Here is a 21,350-nt window from a genome sequence, read left to right as displayed (position 1 = left end):
AATTTTAAGTATCATCATTATCAATATACATCTATTTATCGGCCATTGTCGTATCCCTTTAGCTCCCTGGGTTTAATGCAAATAAACAAGAATGAAAACGTCTAATAGAAGCGAAGTTGTTAAAAATCGATATATTATAATTTTTAACATAGTTAGTGCACCAGATTTTCATGTACTTTGTATTACTGTGATACTCGCAGCTAGCTAAAAATGACGATTATCCCCATCCATCCCCTTTACCCCATCCACATTCCACACCCTTCCTACTGGATGATTGGGCTAAATAAATGAACCATAAGTTAAAATTCTTAATTTACTGTAAATTCCAAAATTTGATAACTACGTTAACTTACTTTTAAAATCTTAATTTATTGGTTCCGAGCTACCAATAATATCAATCTGCAAAAGATCATAATTATCATAATTCGGTACATAAATCATACAATAGTAGCTTTACTCTTTGTAATAGGTTTATTAGAGAGGTTTAGTGATGGAAATCGCTAAAATGATAGTTATCATAAGTTAATACTTATATAAACAACTATTTGCTCCGCCCCCTGGCCCCCAGGGAAGGTGGGAAGTGGTCAGGAAAATAACCTAAAGCTTCTCTGAAAAAATACAGACAATTTGGATAACAAAGGCTAATCACCTATGCCAGTAACTTTTTCTTTTAGCTTTTAAATTTTTTAATGAGTACTTAATCAACCTAGGAATCACTATTTTAAACATTCGAACATAATCATGGACATACAGACGGACAACCCCAAAAGATTCGACTTTCATAAAAAATGAATGCAAAGGTGTTAATAGTTATTTCTCGCATCGTATTATAAACAGCTTTCCGCGGATATAGAATGTACAATTATAAAATTAAAACCAGTTTTTTAGCCCCGAGGGGCCAAAGGCACGGGCTAAAAAACTGGTTTTAATCTTATGATTGTACATTTTTATATTCGTAGAAAGCTGGATATAATATGATGATAGACATAGTTTTTTCGTATGGATGAGAACCGGTTCCTATCCACCGGATTCGAATGAATACGAGAAAACTTTTTACAGTAGTGAAGAATAGTGAAACTTGCAAGAGAAATAAGGAAAGAAAAGAGAGAGAGAAAGAGAGAGAGTGAAAGAGAGAGAGAGAGAGAGAAAGAGAGAGAGTGAAAGAGAGAGAGAGAGAGAAAGAGAGAGAGAGAGAGAGAGAGAGAGAGAGAGAGAGAGAGAGAGAGAGAGAGAGAGAGAGAGAGAGAGAGAGAGAGAGAGAGAGGAGGGGGAGAGAGAATGAAGATATCTTTTTGATTGTTGAAAAAATACAATAAATTTTAACCTGAACCAAACTATGTACTTCCATTCTGTAATACAAATTCTAATAGGACTATGAGTTTCTTTTATATGCTCGTTTGTTCGACTGTAATTTGATGATCTTCGGTTTCTAAGAATGTTGTTATCCTTGTTACTGGTGGTGTGTAGAGGTTAGAGTTAGGCAGTACTTTTCGAGGAAAGGGATATAGCCTCTCAAATAAAAAAAATATTCGGCCTCCAAATTTCTTAACATAAATTGTTGAAAACCATTGATATTTCTGCTTTTGTAGTCATCAATTAAAATTTAACAAGAGTACCCAAAGTTTATGAACCAACGAATAATTTTAAAAACTTTGGGTACCAGTGCAGTGTATGTAACAGTTTTGTGACATCTTCCTTCCTGATCAATATCAAATGCATGACATTAAATAAAAGTAACAATAGGTTGATATATCAGAGAGAGAGAGGGGACAATAAGCTGTATATTACACTAGTCCCCTAAGTTTATAATAACGTTTTTTTATTCGTTTGCTTATGTACTTTGGAGACTTAATTGACTTTAAAATTTTTCTTCGTTAAGTTGAGTGTTTACACGTTTTAACCACCATTTTAATCTACAGAAGAAGCAATTTGCGAATCATCATTGGGGATGTACAGTGTACACCAATTCATCGGCAATTGTCTTATCCCTTTAGATCCCTGTTGATATAAGTGTTATCTATCTAATGCTATTCTATTGACGTTATGATTCATTTGCAAATAAAACATTCTAACATTAAGTAAGATGCAAAATAACAATACATTTTGATTGGTGGAAAACCTTGAGCAAATAACGATTTTTCTTCAGACACCCTGTCCATGTCAGTGAAGAATACGCCATGCCTGTTTATACAATATTATAGTCAAGGATATTTTTTATATAAAGTTGAAAATCTATTCCAGTTTGGCTCCGAATCCTATTCATATCCTCTAGATTAGGACCAGTTTTAAGCCATATTGAAAACAAGGATGACAACTTCCATAAAAGCGAAGCACTGAAACGGTAGGACAAACGGACATTAATATTTGTATAGTGTCAAAATTGAATAATCAGAATATAAATGTATTAAAGTCAAACAAGGATGTTTAAAATGGACGTACGGACATTCTTATAATGATTATAGAGTTGCTACGCTTTCTACCTAACTACTAAAGGAATCACCATGCAAAGTTTTAAATCGATAAGACTATTCTAAAATACTTAAATTAACGAAAAAAGCTTTTCGTTACGGACGGACCGACCCTAATTATAGAAAAGCTTCGCTTTTAAAAACAAATAAAATCAAAGAACTAAGTAATTATTAAGTTGTTTTATTGTTACAGGAATCAACAAACAAAGTTTAAAATAGAACGGACAATTCTAACATGCCTAAATTAATAATAAGATCTATCCGTTACGGACAAACAGACGGCCGGACGGCCGGACGGCCCCAAGCTTCGCTTTTGATAACCATAATAGAGCACAACCTTTAAAAACCATCCTTGAGTTCGGCCCAGGGGACATTGGACTGTAAATTAAACTGGTACCCAAAGTTTTATAACCACCTTATCTTATACGTGTCCAGAAATTTCATCCAATACTTTTAATCTACATAAGAGATTATTTTGTTTAAAATCATTGGGGATTTACAACAATTTATCATTCATTGTCTTATCCCTTAAGATCCCTGCTTAAGGCCCAACAAGCCAAAACTCCTCCCAATGGTAATTCTCTGAGGTGGATACTTAAAAACATTAAAAAACACTTGAAGACACGTTCGACGACTCAGTCTTCGGAGACTCGAGGTTAGATTTTTACCTCTTCTTAAAAACAGCTCAAGAGCTCTTGAAGACACGTCAAGTTTTGTGTAGTTTCGCGTAGTTTTGCGTTAAAAAAAAACTTTTTGTCAAAAGACTTCAACACTGCAAGACTTCAAGACGTCGACAATGTTTTAAGTATCCACCTCTTTCTTTTTCCTTTCTAAACTCATTCACTAAATGGTAGCATACAATGTTAAAAATCTAGGAAGTAGCAAAATATGTAACTAGTCAAAGTGTCTAACAAAATCAGCCATGTGACGTCATGAAAAAGATGGATTATCCCTCTATTTTTTATTGATTTTCTTTCGCACTCTCATCTCCCTCATTTTTTTGACGTCACATGGCTGATTTTTGAGACACTTTGTCCAGTTACAAAATTATGATTTGAAAAATGACAGATTTTTAATTTCAAACAATTATTATTTTATCATAATAAGAATGTAGAAATAATGATATTAAGATAACTTACATTACAACATAAATATTCATTAAAACTTTGCAAAAAAATATTAAAATATTAGTTGTTTTATGGCAACACCTGACTGTGAAACTCCGTAGTTACACCGTTGTTGGTTAAAACTTCTCCCCTTTTGCTCCGTTGGTACTTCTCCGAAACTAAATCCTCCCATTTCTTCCCCACCCACCAGTCATCTTACCCACCCAATAGCCTTAAAGACTGAGCTATGTATACTGATAAAGTTTTTGGTTTATGAGAGTTACTAGTGACCACGTCCCTAGCATCTAGAGGCCCTTTAGGTAGAGTAGGGTAGATTTTAAAAATAGCCTAAACCATTCGAAGACTTAAACATAAAAAACATTCTAGGACTAATGTGAAGCTTCCCTAAAATGGACAATTCAATCAGTTGAGTAGTTATTGAAATCCAGGGCTTCAGACAAATAACCTTACTAGTTTATATGATAGGATATCATATAATTAAATAATTTTTGTCTTAAAAGTTTTAAATTATCATTATTGCGATGATATGTATTGATTTTCTTCATGTTTTCATTAATAAGTAGCTTTATTATATTACAGCAGTACATTTCTGTGTATTTCTGTGTAGATCTTTATAACCACTGAACCGAATGATTTCTACATTTTGGAATATTGTTTTGTCGATAATACATCAGCCATAACCACCCTTTTTCTTATGCCATAAATTCGACGTAAAAAATAAGTACATATTCTATTTATTTAATAGAATACATTAACCTGTTCTTATAACCAAACTTCTATGCAGTAAAAGAAAGATATATATATATATATATATAGAGAGAGAGAGACAGAGAGAGAGAGACAGAGACAGAGAGAGAGAGTAACAGAGAGAGAGAGAGAGAGAGAGAGAGAGAGAGAGAGAGAGAGAGAGAGAGAGAGAGAGAGAGAGAGAGAGAGAGAGAGAGAGAGAGAGAGAGACAGAGAGAGAGAGAGTAACAGAGAGAGAGAGAGAGAGAGAGAGAAAAAAAAGCTTCAGTGTATAGCCTCTATGCGTCCTCTATACAAGTAAAATCTTTGAGGCCAAATTATTATATTTGTGTATTTTTCATAAATAATAATGTAAAATTATTATTTTTTATTAATAATATATGATGAAAGTGTTCAGTTTATAGTATTTTTAGTGTAAATGTTTAGTATTTTATAATTAATTTATCAAAAAATGTGATTTTTTCAAATACATGTATGGGCAAAATACTAGAACAAAAAAAAGTTTGTTTAAAGTATAAAAATAACATTATTGAATTTATAAAAAGAAATAAGAAAGGCGAATCAATATAAAAGCAATTAGCTAGTAATTTACTGGTTCTGACTTAAAATAGACGTATAGACATTTTGTAATTTTGAGTTATTTATGTTATTCACTTTAAAAAAAATGTTTATAAAGCCAAAATCAACAAGGATGTCAACATCCATAAAGCGAAGCTCTGAAATGGTAGGACAATAATCAGAATATAAATGAATAAGAGTTAAAACAAAATTTGTCGTAAAGTATATTTGTTGAAAAACTTCTTGATACAAGATAATGTTTATGGGCATTTCAGGTCTTGATTATTGAGTTGCTTTGCTTATAATATTGTACTTTGTTGTCCCAGAAATCAGTATACCAAAAATCAGAACAATCGGATAATTAAATCACATAAAAATTTGTTGTTTAAAATGGACGTACGAAAATTCTGGTAATGACTAAAGAGTTGCTACGCTTTCTAAATCTACTACAGGAATCATCATTCAATGTCTAAATTCAATAGGACAATTCTAACATGCCTAAATTAACGAAAAAAACTATCCGTTACGGACGGACTGATGGACTGACCGACCGACCCTAATTATAGAAAAGCTTCGCTTTTAAAAAGAATCCATTAGGCATTGGCCTTTTCATTAAGAGGGTTCACGTTTCGGCGTTGCTACAAAAGACCAACTCTACAAAAGACCAACTCCTACAAAAGACCAACGCCTACAAAAAATCGTAGAGCTGGTAGGTCTATAGCTGCAAATGGTGTACCTGACCTGCCTAGCCGCCGGCGCTTGGCCCCCTAGCCTATAACCTAACCTAACCTACGTTAGCCCCAGGACATTTATTTAAGAAAAAATATGTTCAACTGTTAATACATAGGTGGTTTAGAATTTCGTGGATTTTACTAAAAGTGGTTGGTAGATTTTTACAATTTTTATTATTGTTTTTACAATTTTTAATATTGTTTTTACAATTTTTAATATTGTTTTTACAATTTTTAATATTGTTTTTACAATTTTTAATATTGTTTTTACAATTTGTATGTTAGGTTAGGTTAGGTTATAGGCTAGAGGGCCGAGCGCCCGCGGCTAGGCAGGCCAGGGGGCCGAGCGCTGCGGCCATGAGCTTTATTTGATGTTTATATAACAATATATATTTGTTGGTCTTTTGTAGGCCCTGATCAAATCTATTATTGAACCACCACTAACCCTTTTTAAAAGCGAAGCTTTTCTATAATTAGGATCGGTCCGTCCGTAACGGATAGTTTTTTCGTTAATTTAGGCATGTTAGAATTGTCCTATCGATTTCAAACTTTGCATGGTGATTCCTGTAGTAATTAGGTAAGATTTAGAAAGCGTAGCAATAATATTTACCAGAATGTCTGTACGTCCATTTTAAACCTGTTGATTTTTTTTACTTTTTTAACATCAAATTTTTATGTGATCTAATAATCCAATTGATCTGATTTTTGGTATACTGATTCCTGGGACAACAAAGTACAATATTACAAGCGTAGCAACTCTATAATTAAGTCCTAACAATGTAAGTATGCCCATAAACATTATTCTGTATCAATCAGTTTTTCAACAATTTTACCTACAATTTTGATTCGACTCTTTTACATTTATATTATGATTATTCAGTTCTGACACTATACAAGTTATAATGTCTGTTTGTCCATCGTTTCAGTGCTTCGCTTTTATGGATGTTGTCATCCTTGTTTTAATAAAAATTTTCGAGAGCCAATAAATTAAATATGTGTAATAAAATGGAAACCGTCAGAATTTAAGCCTGTCCAAACAAAAATATAATACTGGGGTGGGTTTGGTCGCCCACGCACATCCCTTTTGCAAGGAAGCCCTTAGATTGTAGTGGCGAAGCCAATAGAATTAAGTCTAAAAAAATTGGTTGACTATAATTGAACAGCAATATTAGCCATGACCCAGTCTTGTTTCAACAATTCATTTCATTTTTATCAGGGAGGGATTGGATATTGAATTTCAAATAACATAGGTACCCAAAGTTTTTAGTAACATTTTCTGATTCGTTGCCTAAGCAACTTTGGGTACTAGTATTAATGGTGATTGGTTTCAATATCCATATCGATTTATCATATATTGTCTTATCCCTTTAGATGCCTGATTTTAACCAAGTTTATGCAGTTTTTCTTGAATTGTCTGGTTTTTAATTGGTATTTGATTTTCGTGCTTTTCATTTAAATTATTAATTATTTATTTTACAGGAGGTGAAATATGAATCATTTACTAACTACTAATCATATATAAAAGTAACAGGATGTCTTTATGTCTATCCCTGTGTGTGACTGTCTGTTAAGAAGGATCTCGCTAACTGCTGAACCGATATGGTTCTCCTTTACATTTAGCTTCCCAAAGATTCTGAGTAGGATGTATCTATTTTTTGAGACGGGACGGTGCCGAAAATTTTTATTTTAAGAACTACAATTTAAAGTGGGAAATTTGGATCTTGGACAAAATAGCTTCAGACAAAGTAGCTTCGGACAAAGAAGCTTCAGGACAAAGTAGCTTCAGGACAAAGTAGCTTCAGGACATTTACTTTTATTTAGAAAAGTAGCTTCCTAAGAAAAATTAGGTTATAGGCTAGGGGGCCGAGCGCCCGCGGCTAGGCAGACCAGGGGGCTGAGCTCTGCGGCCTTGACTTTTAGTAACAGTGGAGACTACTTTCCAGAGGCTACTTTGTCCTGAAGATACTTTGTCCTGAAGCTACTTTGTCCAAAGCTACTTTGTCTGAAGCTACTTTGTCCGAAGCTACTTAGTCCAAGATCCGGGAAATACCCCCTCCCCCCCTCTTAAGGACCCCTACAGGCCTCTAGGGACGTAGCTGCTAGTAAAGTTATAGAGTAGTTATACCTGATTTTTCTATAATTTACGTCATATTTGTTTTTCTAATTCATCAATAACCAATTTTTCTAAGCTTTATCGATTTATTTTCTTCAATAAATGATATGTATTACTGGTAGCGCCGTCAACATATACTTAGTACATGTCCATTTGTCTGGTTTTGTTTCAGTGTAATGCCCGTCTCAAGCTGCTTGACAACCAGGGATCTAAAGGGACAATATAATGGCCGATAAATTGATGTACATCCCCAATGCTGATACACAAAATTACTCTTTCTGTAGATTAAAATTAGTGGTTGAAACGTTTGAACACTCAACTTAATGAAACAAACAATCAAAATCCACGTAAGTCCCCAAAGTTGTAAAGCCAACGAATAAGAAAACGTTATTATAAACTTTGGGGACTAGTGTAAGAAATGCATTGTTATAAGGAGGATAATACTGGTACCCAAAGTTTCTTACCCAAACACTGTCTTTCTCATTCGTTAGGTTAAATTCCACAATAATGTTTATATACAGAAGGGGTAATTTTGTTGTCATAAATGGGAATGTACAATGTATATCAATTTATCATCCATTTTCATATCCCCTATGAGGTCCTTAATATTGATCTACTAAATCGTTTTTTTTACGCAAAGCTTTTATAATAAGGGTCGGTCCGTTCGTCCGTCTGTAACGGTTAGCTCTTTTCGTTATTTTGGACAGTTTAGAATAGTCCTATTGTTTTACAGAACCGAATAATCAGAATATAAATGTATAAGAGTCGAAGCAAAATTGTAAGTAAATTTGTTGAAAAATTGCTTGATGCAGGATAATGTTTAAGGACATACTTACATTTAGGACTTGAGTATAGAGTTGCTTCGCTTATAATATTGAGCTTTGTTGTCCCAGGAATCAGTATACCAAAAATCAGATGATAATTAGATTATATAAATATTATATAAAAAGTGAAAAAATCAACATGTTTAAAATGGACGTATGGACATTCTGGTAACGATTATAGAGTTGCTACCCTTTCTAAATCGTACCTAACTAATTCAGAAATCACCATGCAAAGTTTGAAATCGATAGGACAATTCTAACCTGCCTAAATTAACGCAAAAAAGCTATCCGTTCCGGACGGACAGACAAACTAACAATCCGCGAATTTTTTTAGTAGTTTTTTTTAAATACCCGAGGCATATACTTAAAGCTCGTAAATTTTTAATAATAGCAATTTGATGTGCTTAAAATGTTGTTAAATTTTTGTTTACAACAAAGTTGTATATATGTACATTTGTTGCAAAATACAGGATATTGTTTAAGAACATAATACATTTTTAGGACTTGGTTATGTGCTATTATACCTTTTTGTCCTAGGAATGATTTATCAGAAGAAAAGGATAATTACATAAAATGATTAAAGTTTAAGATTAGGAAATTTTAAATGGACGCATAGACTTTATTGTATCGATTATAAGGTTGCTAAGATTTCAAAAATATAACAGATGACCTTAAGTATAGAAAACCTTTGCTTTAAAAATGGACAGATATACCTTGATTATAAAGTAGCTTTACTGCTAAATTTGATTTATTTTTGACTGTTTTGTATAAAAGTAAAGTAATTTATGTACCAAAATTCTAGAATGAATAAACTTAAAGTTGGATAAAAATAGAAAAGAGACATACATAAATGTATTAAAAGTTAAGTATGTATTAAAAGTACATACATTTTATACAGGAATCTAAAGGGATAAGACAATGATAAATTGATGTACATCCCCAATGATGATACTCAAAATTACAACTTAAGTAGATATAATTAGTTGTTGAAATGTTTGAACACTCAATTTAATGAGCCAACTAATCAAAATTCACCAAAGTCCCCAAAGTTGTTAAGCCAACGAATAATAAAACGCTATAAAAGAAATTTTGGTACTAGTGTAATAAACAGCCCATTGTCCCCTCTCTCTCTGTATTTAATATGTTTATTATTAAGAAATAGGATGTCTTCTGTGTGTGTGTAGCTTAAGACCTCGCTAACAGTTTAAACCAATATGGTTCTTCTTTTACATATTTTAATTAGAAAAGTACATTGAAAAAATATACCTTACCAAGACCAAAAATATTTTTCAGATAAAACAAAAATGTTATGATATAACAAGCCAAAAATAGACAAGAAACATAATTTCTAGTGAATGATTAATTGTTGATATGAAATGAAAAAGTGATTAAAATAAGAAATAATCAACAGTTTTTGATAAAACTCCTTTAATTAGAAGTTGTAGTGAATATTTTTAAGAAAATCCGTCAACAACACAACCAGGTTCATGAATGGATTGTCTTTAATTTTACATAACGTGACCTAAAGTAATAAATAAACAAACATTATCCCCCTCCCTCACATTAAAAAAAAATAACGAAGTTGGTTTCAGTGTCTAACAAGGCACTTTGTGTTCAAGCACCTATTATTTTATATTATATAGTATATTATCAAAATTGTTTCAGCCTTTCGAGGGGTGTTCAATATGTAAATTTAATAGAAGTTTCTTAGTTTTATAGAAGCAAAAATAGGAGAATTTTGTAATGGAATCGAAATTTTAAAAACTTTCGGCGTTCTCCTCTTTGGGTAACCCCCTCCCCCCCCATATTTCTAATTTTCAAAATTCAAAAAAATATTTCTAAGGAGATATTACCAAACTTTCCTATAAATTAAAATTAAGGTGGTTTAAGGGTGTATAATTAACAAATGTTGATACAGTCAATAGAAACATTTCAGGGAATCTAAACCCCCTAATTTTATGATTTTTGGGTTGTGTACACCCCTTTACTTCATCGGCTGGTTAGGTACTACTATTGGGTACCATTGCACAGCAATCCATTCATGTATCCAACTTTAACCAGGAGGATGTCACTGCGACAACATTTTATATTCTCTGCCGCTGCTACACTTGTAAGTATACAGGGATATAAAGGGATAAGACAATGGACGATAAATGGATGTACAATGTATATATGTAGTCCTCAGATATCGGCCAAACCATTCCTCCATGGAACTATAAATTTACAAAATGTCTATAAATCTATCCTCTGTATGTATACACCATTTACCAAAGTTAGAATTTAACACAAGAATATTGAGGGAAAGATTGATTTCTTGTCCATTGACTTAAAACTTTATCCCTGCTGATATTTGTCCTTTCACTGGTGTGCCTTCATTTCCACAAATACCATACAAATATTATATAAAGTAGTTAGCTTTTTTTGTCTGTAGCGAAGAATCTCGCTAACCGCTAAACCGATATAAATTTCCTTTACAGTGAGGCTGCTTATAGATCCTGAGATGGTTTTAGGCTATTTTATTTTCATAAAGAAAGCTGGGTATGGTTTAATTCTATTTCTCTGCCCTTTCTTTATCCTTTTGAATAAAGCGCCCCTAGATACAAGGGGCGTAACCGCTGGTCATATATATTAGCAAGTCATCAATAACATAAATTATTTGCCCTTCTCCTTTGCTTTACTCATCACTACCCCCTCTAATTTTTAAAAGTGACGCTACTCTATAATTCGAAAAGTTCGTCTGTCAGTCTTTCCAATCTAATCTAACCTAAGAAAAACTACCTGTAAAGGAAAACAATATCAATTCAGCAGTTAGCAAGATCCGTCGGTACAGACAGACATACAGACAAACATCCTGTTACTTTATTATAAGGATTGACGCAATGCGGAAGTGATAGTACACCCCGTTTATTGCATTGAAACCAATATTTTGTAAAAATGCTATGATCAACATTTTCCAAGAATTTACATTCTGGGAGCGATGATTTCAAACATCAATGAAATCATTTTAAAATAGAATAGAAAAAGTATCGATTCAACTTGATTTTTGAAAAGTATATTAAAAGCAATTTAATCATACATGAAAAATGGATCTTAATTGATGTAAATATACGTATGATATTATGACAGGGGAAAAATTGGAGTCAATTTAGCTTCCTAACATGGAACTTATTCATCGGCCAAGAAGGAAGGGATTGTGGTAAGGGGATGATGGAATGGGAGAATCGTTATTTTAGCCCTCTGCAAGTTTTACTTTATTAGAGAACATGAAAATCTGGCGTAAGAAAAAGTATTAATAATCCTATTTCTATGACCAATTTTGAAGTTGTGACCTAATAAGAATTACCCAAACAATGTTAAGAGTAGGGGAATTGGAGATATACACAACACATATTGCATGTGTTGAAATTGATGGATTTTCAAAGATATATATATTCACTACCTCATGCTATATTTTACAAAAATTGTTTCATTTTCGCACAAAGACACAATCCGATTATAAAAAACAGTAGGTTTTTTTTGTCTGAAACTTCAGATTTCAATAACTTCTAAACTAATAAGATTTCTATATTTTAGGGGAGGCTATTTTTTTATTTATGTATTTTTAGAAAAAATGTTTCATATTCGCACTAACATAATCCTATTATATAAAGTAGTAAAGTTTTTTTTTTATGTCTGAAGCTTAAGATATTAATAACTACTTATAGAGCTTCACAAAGATGTCGGGATGGTTTTTGGCTATTTCATTTGTAGATTAAAGTATTAAAGAGAATTTAGAGCATCATCCGCTTGTAATGGGATGCGATTCTCCGATACTCTAACACGCAAGGATATTAGGTTAAGTAACACCCAACAGACAACCAACCCTTTTATAGCACGACCTTTATCTGAGAAATCCTACCTGTGCATTGTAAAGAGTTGCGCCTATTTAAGAGCCAAGACATTCCCTCTACTCTAACCATCTATGTCGCGCACCTGACATAACAGCAGTAGGAACCATTTTTAACGTTTTGACGCGGTTTTGGGCCAAGATTCGAACCTATCGCCTCCCCGACGACGAACAGATGCGATTGTAATAATTAGCAATTCTGTTGATGAAATAATGTGTGGAAGGGAATAAACACCTTCTGCAAATTATTTCCGCCTTCATTCAGTTATAAAATCATACTTTTTAGATAAACAACAAATAAAAATAATAAGTACCTTTCGTTTTTAATAACGCATCTACCTTATAATTAGAGTTTATCTGTACGTCCGTCCGACAGTTTATCAATAAAAATTAGTAAAATGTAAAAATGTTACTCTTTTGCCATTTTAGTGGTTTCACTCTTACTACATTTGGACCACAAATTTAACTTTTGAAGAAAAAACGTATCTTTAATGCTCAATTAGAACATTTTTGACCCAAATGCTATGTATCATTGTAAATGTAGCATATACATTTACTGACAGACTTACAGACAATCCTAATTATAGAAAGGCTTTAGTACTGATAACTTAAAATATATAAATACATTTTCTAATATAAAATAAACAATAAAGCGAATTATAACAATACACAATATTCTTTTTTGCTTTAAGACTATCATAAAACACCCTACGCCCCTAAAGGCCTTTTGGAAGGAGGGGTGGGGGAAAGAGATCCCATATATTCAATTTTAGTTTAAAAAAGAAAAATCAAACATATTTTTAGAGGAAGGTTATCTTTCTAGTAGTGATTTTTTGGGAGGGTGTTGCTAACCTCCCCCAGAATAGTTATAAACCTTCCCAGGACCTATGAGAATCTACATTGGAAAGGAGAACCATATCGGTTCAGCGGTTAGCAAGATTCTTTAGCATAGACAGATAGACAGAAATCCTGTTTTTTTTTATAAAGATATTGTGTTTTTACAAAATAAAGACATAATGATATATATAAAAGAATGAACACCATAAAAACCTGGGATCCAAAGGGATAAGACAATGGCCGCTAAATTAATGTACATCCCCAATGATGTGACACAAAATTACCCCTTCTATACATTGAACATTCAATTTAATTAACCAACCAATTAAAATTCTTCAAAGTCCCTAAAGTTGTTAAGCCAACAAATAAGAAATGTTAATATAAAATTTGGGGACTAGTGTAATAAACAGACCATTGTCCCGTCCCTGTCTGATAAAAACACTTTAAGAGTAATTAAATATTTGCTTTATGATTATAACACTTGTCATTGTTCACTTATATAAATACAATATTTCCTATTAAAACTAATTTTTTTTATATCCTGAAAGTTCAACTTAAGTTCAACTTTCTTTAACCCAGCGAGCTAGGGCCCATTGGACTGTAAATTATGCTGGTACCCAAAGTATTTAAACGTTGGATAAAAAACTTTGGGTACTTTTATCATATTTAGATTGGTTGGGTCCAAACAAGTTGTGTCCAAATGTTTAAAACTTTAATTTAATCTACAGAAAGTGTAATTTTGTTTATCATTATTGGGGATGTATATTAATAACCTTCCATTGCTCTATTCATTATTTTTCTGATATCGCCTATTATGGTGTATACTGTATAAGAACAATATAACCCATTATCTAAATAGTCTTTCTTTTATTTTCATTTTAACTAAAGATATTACTTATAGATACATAGTACCAGAAAGGTAATGAATACAATAATTACCTTCTTTATATAAAAGCAAAAGGATGTTTGTCTGTACCAAAGTATCTCTCTAACAGATGAACTGATATGGTTCTCTTTTACAATGTAGCTTCTCTAAGGTCCAGAGAAGGTTTATAACTATTCGGGGGTGGGAACCACCACCCTTCAAATAGAAATAGCCTTAAGATAGAATGGGGGTCGGATCCTCCCCCCCCCCCTTCACCTCAAGTGTACCTTAAGGTTTTTAGAGGAGAAGCCTATAGTTTAATATAATAGTAGTAAGTTTTTTAAGTTTGACATTCAAACTGAATGAGTTCTTTATATTATACTAGCAGCTGCGCCCCTAGCATCTAGGGGCTCAAATACAAAGGGATATTGAAGGGCAGAAAAATAGCATAAAACAATAACCAGACTTTTTTTTAAAAATATAAAATTGCCTAAAACGTTCTCAGGGCCTATAAGAAGTTTCCCTCTAAAGGAGAACCATTTCGGTTTACTACTAACAAAAAAAGCTTAGTACTTTATATAATAGGATAGATCCTATTTTAGTCATAGATTTAAGTATTGGGATGGTTTTAAGTCATTTTTCAGCCCCTCCATCCACTTCAAATACAAAGCCCTAAATTATAAGACCGCCCGAATCTACTAGAATGCTATGAAGTAACAGGATGTCTCAGCTTATGTCTGTCTGTATTTCCAATAAAATATTGGTTAGTTGATTGATTTGTCTAAACATCTCACAAAATATTTCATCCTTTTATATAAATGGTTAGAATATTGCATTTTGCAACATGAGATGGTTTAAGTCTATTTTCTTAAAGCTAGGGGCGCACAGCAAATATGGTAAAAAATTCTCTAATCTATGTTCTTTATATTATCACTTTCTTATCTTTTCACGCCTCTGTGATTTATCTTCATAAACTACACAATACATTTACAATCATTTCTTGATATAAAGAAAGCCTTTGACTGTGTCCATTTTTCTTTTACACAACATAAATTGCATTGGAGTAAAACGTTTTACTTTAATGTTTAGAAAATGCGATAGCATCTAGAGGCTCTATATTAAAAAAGGTAGAGAAGGACAAAAAACTAGCCTAAAACAACCCTAAGACATGAATCTAAAAATAAAATAGCTTAAAACCATCCAGAGACCTATGTGAAGCTTGCCTACACAGAGAACCCAATCGGTTCAGTAGTTTACTAAAATATTACTACTTTGTTTAAAGGGAATCAGTCTCATTAATTTAACTGTATAAGAATTATGATTTGTTGATTGATTAATTTCAGATGTTGATAATTCTGCGCATTCATCCATAAAATGAGAAAGGTTAATGAAAACTAATTCTATTTCAGGACTGCTTGGGTCGAGGAGTTGCTTACGTCACATCTGTGCATGAGTATCAGATGGAGGGAGAGGAGGGAGGGGGTGGACAAGAACTTGATAGAAATATCAGACAAGTTCCGGTAAGTTTACAAACTTTAATTGGTTATCATACCTTTCAGGCGCTACCTTGATTCATTACAGGTCATTCATTTTAATCAAACGGTTTGTGTCTTTTAATTGACACAGATGCTTAAAGTAAGAGCCGAGAAGGTCAATAATAGCCTAAAACCACATCAAGGCATTTGTACAGCTTCCCTGAAAAGTAAAACCTATTTAGACCAGTAATTTCTGAGATATTTAGCTTTTATACAAAAAAACCTACTACTTTATACTTATAATTAAAGATTAATTAAAGTTTGGTTTATTTCCTTAGACCATAGCAACCCGTCATTTTTTTCCAATTTAAATAAACAAAAAATGTAACAGGAATCTTCATGTAAAGTTTGAAATCTACTAAATAACCGATAAAGCTTTCTTTCAAATAATAATGGTTTGCAGTAAATTTGCTAGATTGTAAAGACACTCATTGTTATTTTGTTTGAACAATAAGGTGATTTAGCCATAAGCGTCATAAAATGCAGTAATTTCACCAAAACAACAAAAAAAGTTGAAAAACAAGGTATTCATTTCCTAGAGTTGGAAAGATCTTGAAATAATAGTTGTTTGGATTTTATAAGTACACTTCAATATAATGTTGGTTATGCATAATATGTAAAAATGGAAATAAAACCAAAAAATTTACTATTAGGTACAGTAGGTTAGGATATCTATCCTATATATTTTGAAATAAAATTTGAAAATTCAACCAATTTTGCAAGTATATTAAACATTAATGTATAAATACTATTTCAAATTCTGATGTAAAGATTCTCATTGCATATACCTTCTTACAAAGGAATAATGAGGACTTTGAATATAGCTGTAACTTGCTACTTACAATGTATATATTCACTGATATTAGAATTATGATTAAATGATTCAACCATTTAATTAAAAAATCTTTATCTAATGGCATAAAATTGTAGAATTTTAGCAAAAAAATGTCTTCAAAATTATTTAATTATTAGCTTTATTTTACTGATGTCAATTTTATAGCCTCACTGAATGATGTGCATTTGAAAGGTACATTTCTGTCTTTGAAGGCATGTTTACTCAAACAGTATTATGCAATCAAAACCATTTTCTTTCTAAAATCTCATTAGAAATCTTATTTAATTCTCAATTTATTGCACAATGTGTCCTTTTTCCTTAACATTTATACCAAAATTTCTTAGGCTTAAATTAGGATCAATTTATTTATTTTTTTAAATTTAATTTAATTAAGCATATCTTCATCCAAAGCCCATTTGAAAATTATCTGGCTTTTAGTAAAACTTATTAACTTCCATTTTATTTTAGGAATTTGGTGAAGTAGGATCTTCATTGAATAGTAAAAGCCTGCACAATTCTGTTGAATTATCTGGCTTTTAGTAAAACCAAATTATTTCGATTTTATTTCAGGAATTTGATAAAGTAGGTTCTTCATTGAATAGTGCAAGCACGAAGAAATATCTGGCTTATAGTAAAACTAATAAAGTTATCTTTATTTTAGGAATTTGATGAAGTAGGATCTTCATTGAATAGTACAAGCCTGCACAATGCTGTAGAACTACCTGGGTACTCGGAGGGGCCCCATCCTATTGTATCTGGTAAGGCTTTATTTTGATAAACCCAACGGGACTGTAACTTATATTACATAATTTACACTTTCCTTAACCTAAAATATTCTAGAAAATTCTTTGTTTGTTTTTGAGTGGAGAACAGTGAAAGTTTAAATAATTAAATATTTTTTTTTGCAAATATTGCGTACTATAGAAAAGTGGGGAAGATGAATATTAGGCTGGGGAAGGAATAAAACTTTATGAAAGAAGCATTAAGGCTGTTAACAAAATAGCTTTATGGGTAGAAATAAAGCTAGACATAACTCAATTAAATGTAGAGTTTCTTTTTTGCTATAAGTAGGTGATGATAAAAGAAATGTGGAATACAGGGAGAGAGAAGGACTTATTGATGTGAAGAGCAGTGTATTATCTGCATTCTATACTTATAATTAAAATCAGACCAGTCATTACAAACGGACATACACAAGCACTTATAGAGTAGGTTCACTTCAAAAATATGACGCAACCCAATCTTTTCCACTTTTGTATTAATTTTGATGGAACATGATTCCAGTTACGTCATATTTTTCTTTCCCGAAAAAGGGAAGGGGGGAAGAAAATCTCTCCAAAAGAGATGGGGAAAAACCCCTTTTCTCCCATCTCTTTTTTTCTTCCCTCCTTCCCTTTTTCGGGAAAGAAAAATATGACGTAACTGGAATCATGTTCCAATAAAATTAATACAAAAATGGGAAAGATTGGGTTGCGTCCAAAAATATCAAAGGTTTTCTAAACTAAAATTATTTTTATAATTTTTTAATTACTATCCGCGGAAAGCTGTCTATAATTCCATGCAATGAATAACTATTAACTATGAAATTTGTTTGTTTTAGATTCTTTATTTTCTCTGATTATCTTCATCTATGTATCCATCACATTCAGGAAATTTTCAGTAACAAGTATTTTTTGAAAGGACAAATTTATTCTTATACTAAAGTAAAAGGATGCCTGTTTGTCTGTTTGTGTGTCTGTGTGTTTGTACCGAAGGATCTCGTAGGGGCGTAGCCGCTAGTAATATTTTAATTTATTATCAAGTCCTAAAAATGTAAGTATGTCTCTAAACAGTATTCTGTAATTACGTAATTTTGCAACAATTACAATTTTGTTTAGACATATTAATGTTATGCTTATTAAGTTCTGACACTCTACAAGTGTTATTATTTGTTTTTCCTACCCTCTGATTTTAGAGTTTCGCCTTTATGAATTTTGTCAACCTTGTTGTTTAAATCCATTATTATTTTGATTGCTTAGTAAGGGGGTAAAGATTTTAGGAAAAGGGGAGGAGAAAATCAGGAGAAAAGTTACATCAAATGTAAAGTAGATGAGCTTGAAAAAATCCTAAAGAACAAGGATGACAACATCCATAAAAGCGAAGCGCTGAAACGGTAGGACAAACGGACATTAACACTTGTATAGTGTCAGAACTGAATAATCAGAATATAAATGTATAAGAGTCGATGCAAAATTGTAAGTAAATTTGTTGAAAAACTGCTTGATACAGAATAATGTTTATGGACATACTTACATTTTTAGGATTTAGTTATAGAGTTGCTTCGCTTATGATATTGTACTTTGATGAGGTGCTTTTAAAAATTGTGACTGAAAAATGTAATTGTGCAGTTACATGTTCTACGCATTCTGTTGGAGATCTCCAGAGGTTAAACCACCATCTGCTTCTGATAAGGTATATCTATCTATCTATCTATCTATCTATTTATCTATCTATCTATCTATCTATCTATCTATCTATTTATCTATCTATCTATCTATCTATCTATCTATCTATCTGTCTGTCTATCTATCTATCTATCTATCTATCTATCTATCTATCTATCTATCTATCTATCTATCTATTTATCTATCTATCTATCTATCTATCTATCTATCTTTCTGTCTGTCTGTCTGTCTGTCTGTCTGTCTGTCTGTCTGTCTGTCTGTCTGTCTGTCTGTCTGTCTGTCTGTCTGTCTGTCTGTCTGTCTGTCTGCCTGTCTGTCTGTCTGTCTGTCTGTCTGTCTGTCTGTCTGTCTGTCTGTCTGTCTGTCTGTCTGTCTGTCTGTCTGTCTGTCTGTCTGTCTGTCTGTCTGTCTGTCTGTCTGTCTGTCTGTCTGTCTGTCTGTCTGTCTGTCTGTCTGTCTGTCTGTCTGTCTGTCTGTCTGTCTGTCTGTCTGTCTGTCTGTCTGTCTGTCTGTCTGTCTGTCTGTCTGTCTATCTGTCTATCTGTCTGTCTGCCTATCAAACTATCTATAGTTATCAATTTATTATATCTATCTATCAATATGATAATTTATTTTTCCATTGACTATTTCAAGTAAGGTATGATTTTTTATTCCATTTTTATTTCAAAATATCTCTGGAATTTTCATTTTCTTTTAAGCTATCAGCTTTCGGTAATTTATCTTCCATTAATGATTTTTTCATATATATTTTTTCCAGGAGCTGCCTATGATCACAGAGATGTTGAAGGAGGTTGAGAACCAAGCGCAGACCAAAGAAGAGAATGCCGCTGTTTAGATTTACAACAATTTTTTCCCGCGTTTTTTCCTCTCCCGCCAGAAATTTCGCGCTTTTTTTTTATGAAATGCACTCAGAAATTATTATTATTATTCAATGATTTAAATTCATTTGTAGTAAAGTATGATGAAAATATTTTTTAGCAATTAAAACACACTTTGACTTTAGCATAACGTTTTGTTTAATGATTTTAGTCATTAATGAAACAGTTTTTTTTTTTATAATTTTTTCATTATAATTTGGCATCAAATAGCAGCTTATATCACGGTTTCTAGCTGGAGCCAAATCATTATGAAACGAGTAAACTAAAAAATATTTTCTTCTTGCAAAATAACTTTTTTGTTTGATTTTGTACAATGTTTAAAAATAGAATGAAAAGAAGTTGTTTTGAAAATGAACAAATAACATTTTGCAGCTTAAGCTTATAAAAATGCATAAAAAGACATAAAATGTTGTAATACTTTTCTATTTTAAGAAAATAAGTTCTTAAGACGTAATAATGTTTTATTTTTTTGCCAACTTTTGGTGATTTAAGAAATTCTAATTATTTATTTCATTAGTAAATTTTATCTCTATATCTTATTTAATTAAACGAATTTTTAAAGTTATTTATCCCATGACATTATAGACAGCTTTCCGTGGATATTGAATTAAAAAATATAAGAATAAAACCAGTTTTGTTAGAACCGAGGGGCCGGAGGCCCGGTCGAAGAAAACTGGTATTAATTTCATTATTTTTTATTCGTGAAAAATTGTTTATAATACAATGTTATACATGATTTTTCAGTATGGCTGAGAATCGGTTCTAATCCAGAGGATATTAATCGGTTTTGAAGCCTATCTGAAAAATATTTTTTTTGTCTTTAGTATCTGGTGGATCAGTAATCAGTATAAAAGATATAGGTGTACCTTTTGCTCCATATTATCTAGTTGATATAGGTATACTATATGGAGCAAAGGCGTGCAGAGGGAGGATGTAGGGGGGTGGAACGAACCCCTGACAAGAAAATAAACCCCCTCTTGTTATTTGAAATTACATCCATCACATTCCCTCGATTTTGGCTTTTGGGGAGTATCAATATTTTCCGCTGCGCTTCGCGCACCCCTTTGGCAAAACCCTATTCACGCCACTAATATGGAGTATAGTTGTACCTATATTTTTTCATGATTCCAGCTATTATCATTTGCTCAATAATTAAGTATTATTTGATAATTTTGTTTAAATAATGATTATTTACTGCTAGTCGAAACGAAAAGAAGCAGCTTATAGTAACTAATGAAAATTACGTCATGAAATACAAATGACCAATGATAGGCCAGTATACAATGCAATTGTCCAATGGTAAATGTAAACTGGCATAGCATTTTTTTATTATGCACTATAAGCTGCTTCAAAAGTACTAAATTTGTAAATCTGCCGAAAAAAATATTTTTTTGTGATCACCTATTTTTGTTATTTATAAACTTGCACCATAGCTATATAATAAAGTATAAGAAGAAATTTTTAATTAAATTATCCATAGAATTTTTATTTGGACATTATAT

General features: G+C 32.0%; 1 protein-coding gene across 1 annotated transcript; it reads left to right on the top strand.

Moving 5' to 3' along the window:
• The first annotated feature begins 9,865 nt into the window (after window positions 1–9,865).
• Window positions 9,866–21,315, top strand: LOC145305578 (uncharacterized). The gene is made up of 7 exons (XM_080147267.1): window positions 9,866–10,051; window positions 10,630–10,678; window positions 15,566–15,676; window positions 17,188–17,284; window positions 18,127–18,175; window positions 18,914–18,977; window positions 19,728–21,315. The coding sequence occupies exons 2-7, from the start codon at window positions 10,634–10,636 to the stop codon at window positions 19,803–19,805; spliced, it is 444 nt and encodes a 147-aa protein (XP_080003393.1). The 5' UTR covers window positions 9,866–10,051; window positions 10,630–10,633; the 3' UTR covers window positions 19,806–21,315.
• The last annotated feature ends 35 nt before the right edge of the window (window positions 21,316–21,350 follow it).

The sequence above is a fragment of the Acartia tonsa genome, chromosome 14 (assembly GCF_053477335.1).
Source record: "Acartia tonsa isolate MP-2025a chromosome 14, ASM5347733v1, whole genome shotgun sequence".
In the NCBI taxonomy this organism is placed as follows: Eukaryota; Metazoa; Arthropoda; class Copepoda; order Calanoida; family Acartiidae; genus Acartia; species Acartia tonsa.
Note: the sequence above shows the minus strand (reverse complement) of the source record. Positions and strands in the feature narration are given on the sequence as shown.

What these genes read in the sequence shown, in the direction of transcription:
- LOC145305578 (XM_080147267.1), top strand. Translation starts at nt 10,634, where the DNA reads ATGTCACTGCGACAACATTTTATATTCTCTGCCGCTGCTACACTT. An exon ending in TATGTATCCATCACATTCAG is followed by an intron (nt 18,176 to 18,913) that starts GAAATTTTCAGT and finishes GTAATTGTGCAG; the next exon opens with TTACATGTTCTACGCATTCT. An exon ending in CACCATCTGCTTCTGATAAG is followed by an intron (nt 18,978 to 19,727) that starts GTATATCTATCT and finishes TATTTTTTCCAG; the next exon opens with GAGCTGCCTATGATCACAGA.